The 11,776-nt window shown below is 44.1% G+C and overlaps 1 protein-coding gene across 3 annotated transcripts; it reads left to right on the forward strand.

The window, feature by feature from the left end:
- Positions 1–1,681: 1,681 nt before the first annotated feature.
- LOC129859641 (metalloreductase STEAP3-like) lies at positions 1,682–11,771 on the forward strand. 3 transcript variants are annotated; one of them, XM_055929679.1, is made up of 6 exons: positions 1,682–1,803; positions 2,388–2,887; positions 3,208–3,735; positions 3,952–4,116; positions 5,515–5,565; positions 10,316–10,404. In XM_055929679.1, exons 1-5 carry the CDS (start codon positions 1,764–1,766, stop codon positions 5,518–5,520), a joined length of 1,239 nt encoding a protein of 412 aa, XP_055785654.1. In that variant the 5' UTR covers positions 1,682–1,763; the 3' UTR covers positions 5,521–5,565; positions 10,316–10,404. The 3 variants fall into 3 exon arrangements, with proteins under 3 accessions (XP_055785654.1, XP_055785652.1, XP_055785653.1); XM_055929677.1 differs by lacking the exon at positions 5,515–5,565 and having other exon boundaries at positions 1,705–1,803; positions 10,316–11,771; XM_055929678.1 differs by lacking the exons at positions 1,682–1,803; positions 5,515–5,565 and adding an exon at positions 1,813–1,996 and having other exon boundaries at positions 10,316–11,771.
- The last annotated feature ends 5 nt before the right edge of the window (positions 11,772–11,776 follow it).

Genomic DNA, 11,776 nt, shown 5'->3' on the forward strand with positions numbered 1-11,776 from the left:
CGTTGATCTGGGCTACTGTCTGTGTATGTGTCCAATTTTGAAGCACCAAAGTGTTCCATTGTCAATACGTTGACCATGAGTTGGTACTGCTGGCTGTACATGTCTGCTCCCAGGCTCCAACTCTAGCCTGACCCAGTTCTCCAGCCCAGTCTGCGTTATCTGATGCAGTGAGACTGACTCACAGAGTCATGGTCCCCTGGGCTGCATTAGCGCCCACTGCCCAGCTCATAAAGACAACACGTCCTCAGTTTGGGAGACAGATTTGGGCAGTGGATGACGTGGTGCCAGTGGATGACGTGGACAAAGGTTTTTAGACTTGGGCGGATCTCTGTTGACCTTTGACCCTAAAGGTCACAGAGTGACCGGTAGTCCCTTGTTCTGTTACAAATCAAGTCTTTACATTATACACTTAAAACATGTTGTAGAAGAGAAATGACTTAGCCCCTCACTGTAAGTAAACTGAATGAGGCAATGGTTCTCTGCTGCTGGTAGGCAAATGCAGTCTTACAGTTGTTGGCATGAAGGGAAATCTTACATGTTGAAATAGACTGAAACATAGGTTAATGTATGTGAAATATGTATACAATCTTCATGAAGAAACATTGGTCCTGTATCAAAGACAGTCATTTATTTCCAATAAATCACATGAAATGCTCTGTGATTTATAGATTACAAGATGGATTAGTGTGATATTACACTCCAAATCAGTCACGGACGAGTTAAAGGCTGCCGATGGTCATATATTTGTGTGATTTTGTGATCAAGGCTGAGGCTTTCCACAGAAATCCCAGCTTTACGAGCTCATCTTGACCGATGGAGCCAGGAAGATTACAGTAATGTGGCGGAGCAGCCAGGGCTTGGGAGCAAGGCAGGCGGGGAAATGGTTCGGACATGCCTGGCATCCAACATGAGCCCAGATAGAGCTATCGGCTGAGATGAAAGTTAACCACAAACACTGATGCCATAACGGATCTCGGAGTGTAAAGTCAGAGTTTAAAGTGGCCTTAAATGCTGCAGCAATATATGGTGGTCTGACATAGGAAAGTCATGGCAATGGAGTCACATAACATTTAGATGTAGCCTACTCATGTCAAAACATAGTGCGCAATCACTGTCACGTGACTTTCCAAAATTAGATTACAATATCTCCATCATAGGTCATAGTCATAGGTCAAATATGTTAATCAATTATCATCAATAACTATAATTTACAAATGGATAGAAAATTGACAAATGTAGGTTAAGTGAGTAGAGAGAGACAGGTGAAACCATGTAAGCCTGAAGGATACATTTAACCTTATACAGCTGGCAAAGGCAGACTGATGAACAAGTGTTGACAGCCTCTGACCTGCAGTCAAATCTCCCTTTTACTTTTAGTGGGCCTATATTTTTTATTTACAGTAAATCCCAGGGCTGACTTTTAACAACAGCATTTAAGATCCTCATGGAAAATAAACTTGTGATACAGCAAGCCAAACATCCAATGTAAAACGAATGCACCACAGAGAACATATTGAAAGAAAAATCCTAAATACCTACAGACACTGCAATCAATTTACATAAGTCAGAGCTTTTCGAACCATGTTAATTATGGGTTGACTACTGTCTTCTTGATAGGGATAACGTATACTGTTGCTACTGTTAAATTAATGGCCAGTCCTAGCCTACTGTAGGCCAACTCTCATGTCAGTTTGGGGAAGAACTTATCTTCTTCACACAGAGGGGGCGGTTAGGGCGGGGACGGATTTCTGAGTCACAAAGTTATGAGCGCAAGACAAAAATACACAGACGTCAAGAAACGAGGTGAGCCAAACAACATGAATTCAACAATAATTTGTGGCTACTGTTTTGCTGTAGCTAGTTAGTTAAAGTATACATTGGACATTTTTAGAAGTTGACCAAGTTTGTCGAAAAGAGTTGGTAGTTCCGTGTTCTGTATTTTTGGGCAAAAAGTTAGCTAGCTAACGTAGCATTGCGTTCAACCAAGCAAGAACAGGTAGGTAGCCTGCTAGCTAACTGTTAGCTAAGTAACTTAGCGTTCGCTCTCCTTTGAGCAGGAGTAACGTTAGCTAGCTATAATATAAATATGCGCAGCCATGGCTGCAATACCTCAATGTCTAAGTATTGAGGTGTGCACAAATAAAGGATGTCTAGCTAGTAACTTCGCTAGCGTAGTAGTAGTAGTAGTAGTAGTATTAAGTTCGCTAGCCAGTTAATATAGCAGTTATAAAGCAGGTTGCATTAGCTAGCTAGTTTGCCAGTTGAACCAAGTAGTACATCAGTGTTAGTTTGTCAATAACAACATCATCTTTACATTGAGTGCTGCACAGACACAATTGTCTATTGATAGACATTTTACAATGTTAGCGACCTTTCGTTTTTTTCAGCTCAGGACAGGATGCCCCATGAGGAGATGAAGAAGCCTCTTATACTTGGTGGTGCCAGCCCCAGACACCTCAAAACCTCAATTTCCGATCCAGGTACCCCCTTGGTTGGCATCCTGGGCACAGGTGACTTCTCCCGCTCCTTAGCCACCAGGCTGGTAGCCTCTGGGTACCGGGTGGTGGTGGGCAGCCGCAACCCCAAGCGCTGTGCCTCCCTCTTTCCCGAGGAGGCTGAGGTGACCACCCAGCACCAGGCTGCCACCCAGGCCGACCTGGTGTTCGTGGCCCTCTTCCCCGAGCACTACTCCACCCTGGCTGGGCTGAGGGAGCCGCTAGTGGGGAAGACTCTGGTGGATGTTAGTAATGGTACTAAGATCAACAGGGATAAGCAGTCCTATGCGGAGCAGCTGGCCAATATCTTCCCAGAGAGCAATGTGGTGAAGGCCTTCAATGTGATCTCGGCCTGGAGCCTGCAGACGGGGCCAAGGGACGGCAGCAGACAGGTAAAGCCTAAGTCCTCTGCACACACAACAGTGCCAGAGAAGACAGACATACATTACTACTCTGAATTACATTTGGATGTACTGTTTTATAGTTTTTTGCTCTAAACCGGACAATGTCCACAGTTTATGTAATGTTACATGTTTCACACATTCTCATGTTGCAACCATATTATCACAGGTGTTGGTCATATGGTGTTGTTGTAGCTAAACTATGTGATGTAGGCTATTGGTAAAGTATCGTGTCTCTTCAGTTGGGTTCTCCTTGGTGAAGATTCCCTTCCCTGACACTCTTCTGTGACACTCGCCTCTTTACTATCCAGGTGCTGATTTGCAGTGACAGTAGTAGGGCCAAGAGCGCTGTACTCCAGATCTGCCGCAGTCTTGGCTTCATCCCTGTTGACATGGGCCGCCTCTCCTCTGCCCAGGAGATAGAGAACACCCCCCTGTACCTCTTTCCCTCGTGGCGCGTCCCATGTCTCTCCACCCTCGGCCTCTTCTTCTTCTTCTACGCCTACAACTTCCTTCGTGACGTCGTCCACCCGTACGCCACGGCAGGGAAGAGCACATTCTACAAAATTCCGGTGGAGGTGGTAAACGTGACACTCCCCTCTGTGGCCTTGGTGACCCTGGCTCTGGTCTACCTGCCCGGTCTCGTGGCTGCCTTCCTGCAGCTGTCGTGGGGCACCAAGTACAGGCGTTTCCCCAACTGGTTGGATCGCTGGCTGCAGCAGCGGAAGCAGTTGGGCCTCTGTGCCTTCCTCTGCGCAGCGCTGCACGCCGTCTACAGCCTGTGTTTGCCCATGCGCAGGTCTGCTCGCTACAATCTGCTCAACGCTGCCTTCAAACAGGTGAGATAAGCATCAGTAAACTATTTATAAATAGTTTAGCCTACATACTATTAATGAATTAGTATAGAATTATAAATGTATAGTTCTAAAGCATTAAAAACATTACAACTCATCAGCATTTAAAATGTTTTCAATATAGTAAAACATTTGTAATGGCTTATTCATAGTGTAACCACCTGACATCACAGTAAGCAACAATGTGTATTTACTGTGCAGGTGAAGGCAGTCCAGGAAGACTCGTGGGTAGAGGAGGAGGTGTGGAGGATGGAGCTGTATCTGTCTATAGGCATCCTGGCCCTGGGCCTGCTCTCTCTGCTGGCTATCTCCTCACTGCCCACCGTGGGCAACTCGCTCAACTGGAGGGAGTTCAGCTTTATACAGGTCAGCACATTTGCACGGACACCTTTTCTGTGTACATGAGCAGTAGTTCAATGAAGCAGTCAAAGACTGGCGAAACAAATTAACATTGTAGCCTACTGTAGAAAGACAACCTCTGAGCTGTGTGTGTCAACTCTTCTCGCATGCCGCGGAATTCATAAAGGGAGAACTTTACTATTATGGTTCCATTTTCCAGGGATTTGTCCTCCTTTGGAGCGTTTAGAACTTTCCCTTCATATGTATGCTAAGCTGATCCAGTCGGTGCCAGATTAGTCACATGCTGCTAGTCCGTGTGATAAAAGGCCTGGGTTCTGCTTGGCCTGTCAGAATGGCCTGTCTGCCTACAGCCCGAAGCCGCAGTAAAACATTTGAGCATTATTCTCCATCAAGATTACAGTCCTGCAGTCCCTTAAGCTTGCAGCCAGGCAGACAGTGTAGTGAGTTCAGTCCGGCTGATTTGTAGCGCGGACGACAGACGACCATCGCTTTAAGTGAGTTAGGCTGGTATTAGGAACTATTAACTCGAACTGACTCTTAACAGAGCCTTGTATAATTATTGGTAAAATTAGATACATTAAGTATTTTAAGTAATACACATGTATACTGTACAAAAATATAAACGCAACATGCAACAATTTCAAAGATTTTACTGAGTTAGTTCTCATAAGGAAATCAGTCAATTGAAATAAATAAATTAGGCCCTAATCTATGGATTTCAAATGACTGGGCAGCAGTGCAACCATGGGTGGGCCTTAGAGGGCGTAGGCCCACCCACTTAGCAGCCAGGCCCACCCACTGGGGAGCCAGGCCCAGCCAATCAGAATGAGTTTTTCTCCACAAAGGGGCATTATTACAGGCAGATGCACCCCCCTCAGACGATCCCGCAGGTGAAGAAGCCAGATGTGGAGGTTCTGTACTCGCGTGGTTACACGTGGTCTGCGGTTGTGAGGCCGGTTGGACGTATTGCCAAATTCTTTAAAACGACATTGGAGGCAGCTTATGGTATAGAAATTAAGATTCAATTATCTGGCAACAGCTCTGGTGGACATTCCTGCAGTCAGCATGCCAATTGCATGCTCCCTCAACTTGAGACATCTGTGGCATTGTGTTGTGTGACAAAACTGCTCATTTTAAAGTGGCCTTTTATTGTCCCCAGCACAAGGTGAACCTGTGCAATGATCATGCTGTTTAATCAGCTTCTTGATATGCCACACCTGTCAGGTGGATGGATTATCTTTGCAAAGGAGAAATGCTCACTAACAGGAATGTAAACAAATTTGTGCACAACATTTGAGAGAAATACACTTTTTTGGTGTATGGATATTTTCTGGGAATATTTATTTCAGCTCAGGACCAACACTTTACATGTTGCGTTTATATTTTTGTTCCGTGTATATTTAGGGATGAGGATGAAATGGGTGAGTCACGACTGAACCTTCCCACCTGTCAAGGGTAATTATAATTCAGCTGCTCTCTGTAGTGCCCTGTACTGTGCTAATAATTAGAGGGAACACACACACACGGACACAGACACACACACACACATGCTGACTACAGGGGCTCATTAAGGACAAATGTTGAGCTTGTAGGTCATACTGTTCCCTTGGGCCTCTTTACTACACTCGTGCTTCCATGATGAGCTAATATACTGCACATATAATATACCACTCAAATCACCACTTCCTTTCACCTCACTAAGATGTTGAGTTATTAAAAGGTTATGTAGAAGGTTCAAAGGTCAACAATCATCTCCCAGGTGTTCTGTACATCTGGGTAGGCCAACTTCATTTGCATTTAGTCTTTCATTAAAGGGGTTTGATTGGCTATGTATTGGGGGGGGGGGGGTTTATAATAATTTCAAGAGTTTGTAAGTGTATTTTAATGTTTAATATAATATTCACCCAGAAGTGGCGCTCCTAGTGGCCGGGGACTTTAATGCAGGCAAACTTAACCAGAAGAAAATAACTCTAGACCACCTTTACTCCACACACAGAGATGCATACAAAGCTCTCCCCCGCCCTCCATTTCGCAAATCCGACCATAATTCTATCCTCCTGATTCCTGCTTACAAGCAAAAACTAAAGCAGGAAGTACCAGTGACTTGCTCAATACGGAAGTGTGCAGATTACGCGGATGCTACGCTACAGGACTGTTTTGCTAGCACAGTATGGGATATGTTCTGGGATTCATCCAATGGCATTGAGGAGTATACCGCCTCAGTCATCGGCTTCATCAATAAGTGCATCGACGACATCATCCCCACAGTGACCGTACATACATATCCCAACCAGAAGCCATGGATTACAGGCAAATTCCGCATCGAGCTAAAGGTTAGAGCTGCCGCTTTCAAGGAGTGTGACACTAATCCGGACGCCTATAAGAAATCTCACTATGCCCTCAGACGAACCATCAAACAAGCAAAGCATCAATACAAGATTAAGATTGAATCCTACTACACCGGCTCTGACGCTCGTCGGATGTGGCAGGGCTTGAAAACTATTACGGACTACAAAGGGAAACCCAGAAGCGAGCTGCCCAGTGACGCGAGCCTTCCAGACGAGCGAAATGCCTTTTATGCCCGCTTCAAGGCAAGCAACACTGAAGCATGCACGAGAGCACCAGCTGTTCTGGTTGACTAATGTGATAACGCTCTCGGTAGCTGATGTGGGCAAGACCCTTAAACAGGTCAACATTCACAAAGCCACGGGGCCAGATGGATTACCAGGACATGTACTCAAAGCATCCGCAGACCAACTGGCAAGTGTCTTCACTGACATTTTCAACCTCTCCCTGACTGAGTCTGTAATAACTACATGTGTCAAGCAGACCACCATAGTCCCTGTGCCCAGGGAAGCAAAGGTAACCTGCCTAATTGATTACCGCCCCGTAGCACTCACGTCGGTAGCCATGAAGTGCTTTGAAAGGCTGGTCATGGCTCACATCAACAGCATCCTCCCGGATTCCCTAGACCCACTCTAATTCACATACCGCCCCAACAGATCCACAGATGACGGAATTTCAATCGCACTCCACACTGCCCTTTCCCAACTGGACAAAAGGAACACCTATGTGAGAATGCTGTTCATTGACTACAGCTCAGCGTTCAACAGCATAGTGGCCATGAGCTTATCACTAAGCTAAGGACCCTGGGATGAAACACCTCCCTCTGCAACTGGATCCTGAACTTCCTGACCGGCCGCCGACTGCGTGGCCAAACACGACTCCAACACCATCATTAAGTTTGCTGACAAAACGGTGGTAGGCCTGATCACCGACAACGATGAGACAGCCTATAGGGAGGTCAAAGAACTGTCATTGTGGTGCCAGGACAACAACCTCTCCCTCAATGTGAGCAAGACAAAGGAGCTGATCGTGGACTACAGGAAAAGGCGGGCCAAACAGGCCCCATTAACATCAACGGGGCTGTATGGAGCTGGTTGAGAGTTTCAAGTTCCTTGGTGTCCACATCACCAACGATCTATCATGGACCAAACATACGAAGACATTCGTGAAGAGGACACGACAAAACCTTCTCCCCCTCAGGAGACTGAAAAGATTTGACATGGGTCCCCAGATACTCAAAAGGTTCTACAGCTGCACCATCGAGAGCATCCTGACAGGTTGCATTACTGCCTGGTATGGCAACTCCTGGGGATTTGACTGTAAGGTGCTACATTGGGTAGTGCGTATGGCCCAGTACATCACTGGGGCCAAGCTTCCTGCAATCCAAGACCTATATAATAGGCGGCATCAGAGGAAAGCCAATAAAATCATCAGAGACTCCAGTCACCCAAGTTATAGACTGTTTTCTCTGCTACCGCACGGCATGCGATACCGGAGCGCCAGGTCTAGGACCAAAAGGCTCCTTAACAGCTTCTACCCCTAAGCCATAAAACTGCTGAACAATTAATCAAATGGCCACCAGACTATTACATTGACCCCCCCCCCCCTCCATTTGTTTTGTACACTGCTGCTACTCACTGTTTATTATCTATGCATAGTCACTTCACCCCTACCTACATGTACAGATGACTCGATAATCTGTACCCCTGTATATAGCCTCGTTATTGTGTTACTTTTATTTTCTACTTTAGTTTATTTGGTAAATATTTTCTTAACTCTATTTCTTGAACTGCACTTTTGGTTTAGGGTTTGTAAGTAAGCATTTCACAGTAAGGTCTACAGTTGTTGTATTCAGCGCATGTGACAAAGTTTGATTTGATTTGAAATTGGCCATCACCATCAGATCTCACGACCTGACATTGTATTGAATAAAAAAATATGGATTTCAAACCAAATTAACCTGTCTAGCGGCACCCCCCCCCCCCCCCCCCACTGTAAAGGCAGAGCCGCGAAATTCCCCCCCAATTTTTTTTTTTTAATATTTAACTTTCACACATTAAAGTCCAATACAGCTAATGAAAGACACAGATCTTGTGAATCCAGCCAACATGTCCGATTTTTAAAATGTTTTACAGGGAAGACACAATATGTAAAGATGTAAATCTATTAGCTAAACACATTAGCATAATCCACCATCTTTTCTTTGTCCACCAACACCAGTAGCTATCACCAATTCGGCTAAACTAAGATATTGATAGCCACTAACCAAGAAAAAACCTCCTCAGATGACAGTCTGATAACATATTTATGGTATAGGATAGGTTTTGTTAGAAAAATTTGCATATTTCAGGTAGATGTCATAGTTTAGAATTGCACCCACCGTCACAAATGGACTAGAATAATTACAATGAGCAACGTGTTTACCTAACTACTAATCATCAAACATTTCGTAAAAATACACAGCATACACTAATCGAAAGACACAGATCCTGTGAATACAGACAATATTTCAGATTTTCTAAGTGTCTTACAGCGAAAACACAATAAATCGTTATATTAGCATACCACATGTGCAAACATTACCCCAGCATTGATTCTAGCCAAAGAGAGCGATAACGTAAACATCGCCAAAATATATTAATTTTTTCACTAACCTTCTCAGAATTCTTCAGATGACACTCCTGTAACATCACATTACAACATACATATACAGTTTGTTCGAAAATGTGCATATTTAGCCACCAAAATCATGGTTAGACAATGAGAAAAGTAGCCCAGCTGGTCAGAAAATGTCGTGCGCCATATTAGACAGTGATCTAGTCGTATACATGAATACTCATAAACGTGACTAAAAAATATAGGGTGAACAGCGATTGATAGACAATTTAATTCTTAATACAATCACGGAATTACATTTTTTTTAAATTATCCTTACTTTTCAATACAGTTTGCGCCAAGCGAAGCTACGTCAAAAAAGATGGCGTCCTAAGCCATTAACATTTTTCGACAGAAACACGATTTATCATAAGAAATTGTTCCTACTTTGAGCTGTTCTTTCATCAGAATCTTGGTCAAAGAATCCTTTCTTGGGTCTAATCGTCTTTTGGTCGAAAGCTGTCCTCTTGCCATGTAGAAATGCACATTGCGTTCGGCATGAACTGGAACGGTGCCCAGAGATTCACAGCGTCTCAGAAATAAATGTCCCAAAATCGCACTAAACGGATATAAATTGCTATAAAACGCTTTAAATTAACTACCTTATGATGTTTTTAACTCCTTTAACGAGTAGAAACATGACAGGAGAAATATAACTGGCTACACTAATGCTTGGAAAAACAGTAGGTCGGTGTCCTCCGCGCGCCTGACGCACCTAGAAAAGAGTTCCTACCTACACGTGTTTTTGTTTTATAGGGGCTGTGATTGGGCAATCGATACCATTCAAAGCGTCATCACGTAAAGGCATCCAGGGGAAGACGTAAGCAGTGTCCGTATACTCATAGCAATAACAGTGGCCTTAAAACTGACTCCAGAACAGGGGTCAAAATGTGTGAAATCTGACTCCATGTCAGGGAAATTGCTGTAGAATGAGTTCTGTTCCACTCAGAGACAAAATTTCAACGGCTATAGAAACTATAGACTGTTTTCTATCCAATAATAATAATAATATGCATATTGTACGATCAAGAATTTTGTAGGAAGCCGTTTCAAAAATTACACGATTTCCATAAATAGTGACAACAGCACCCCCTAGCCTTAACAGGTTTTGTAGTGAGTACATCTGAAGCCGGCTATCACCCAGATTCAGTTCAACTCAAGAAAGTTATTAATTATCATGGTCCTCTCTCTTTCTCCCCTCCAGTCCAGACTGGGCTACATGGCCCTGTTGATGGCCACCCTCCACACGCTGACCTACGGCTGGGACCGGGGCTTGGACCCGGGGCAGTATCGCTTCTACCTCCCTCCCACCTTCTTGCTGGTGCTGGCCCTGCCGCTGGCTGTGCTGCTAGGGAGGCTGGTTCTGTCCCTGCCATGCGTGGCTCTCCGGCTGAGTCGTATCAGGAGGGGTTGGGAGAAAAGCCGAGCCATCCGGTTCACACTGCCTGAGGACGAGTGTAACGGGCCATCTCAGGAGGACATCAGTAATGTTTGAGAGAGATGCTTGGTTTAGTCTTACATGCAGGATTAAATGAAGGAAGCATGGAAGACACACACACACACACACACGCAGGCAAGTGGAGATGGGAGAGAAGTACTGACTGTCATATTAAGGGATGTATGTCACCAACAGTAGCCTTATGCATCAAAAGCAATTTAGGGATTTCATTGGCCTTTGTTATACTAGTGAACATGCTTCTTGTTTGGTAGACATGTCATCTATAGCACTACCATTTAACTTGGTATATTTATCAAGAGAAATTAACTATGGTTCTATTGCTCACTAAGCCTCCGGCACATGTACAGTGATGCATTTTGGAGATGACTATTATAGTGCTGCTTTTAATTTGCTGCCACTACTTCCTTTAACTAAACTGGAAACCAGACATTCATTGTCTTTCTACTGGTTTCTTAGCCAGTCAGATACTGGGCATCCAATGCTATCAGGTAAAAAAAAACTTGTACTGTCTCAGGCTTTCACTTCAACGTGAGGGAAGCCTGGGCATCCAACACTGTAGTTGTAGTGCTGTTAGATGCCTCAGCTCTGCCCTGCTCGTGGCTGAATCTGGCTCAGCTGTCTTTGCCTGCCCTGATGCTATGGTCAGTCTGAGCTAAAATGTTGCACCTCACAGCAATGTCATCAGTTGTTCGGTGGTGTCATACTGCTTCTGCTGTGTAATCACTTCTTACTGCATCGGTGATGTGTTAAAAAAATAGACCTTTATATTTTTTGCCTTAGGCTATTGTTGCGTTGTTTTGATGCGTCAATTACTGCACTATAATGTTTATACTTTACCTGGTCGGAGTCTTTCAAAGATCAAATGTGTACCAAAGATTGTGAAAATATGTTGCTGGCACCAAACCCAATCGAGGATGGCTCATGTTTTGTTTTTGTGTTGAAGTTACACTGTTATAGGTATAATTTAAATATGATGACATTGTATAAAATGTACTAATTTTATTGAACAATCAAACTAACCTGCTGTCATGGTGACTCTATGGTACATGTGAAATTGTAAGAGATATTTTATATTCTGACTGTTACATTTCTTCTGTTAAATGCCATAAATTCCATAGGTTTATCCACAAAATGAAATCAAAGACATGTATATTCTGATAGTGCTTATTGGCAGAATAAACACACTATTTTCCGCAACTTACCCAT

Source organism: Salvelinus fontinalis, chromosome 7 (assembly GCF_029448725.1).
Source record: "Salvelinus fontinalis isolate EN_2023a chromosome 7, ASM2944872v1, whole genome shotgun sequence".
NCBI lineage: Eukaryota > Metazoa > Chordata > Actinopteri > Salmoniformes > Salmonidae > Salvelinus > Salvelinus fontinalis.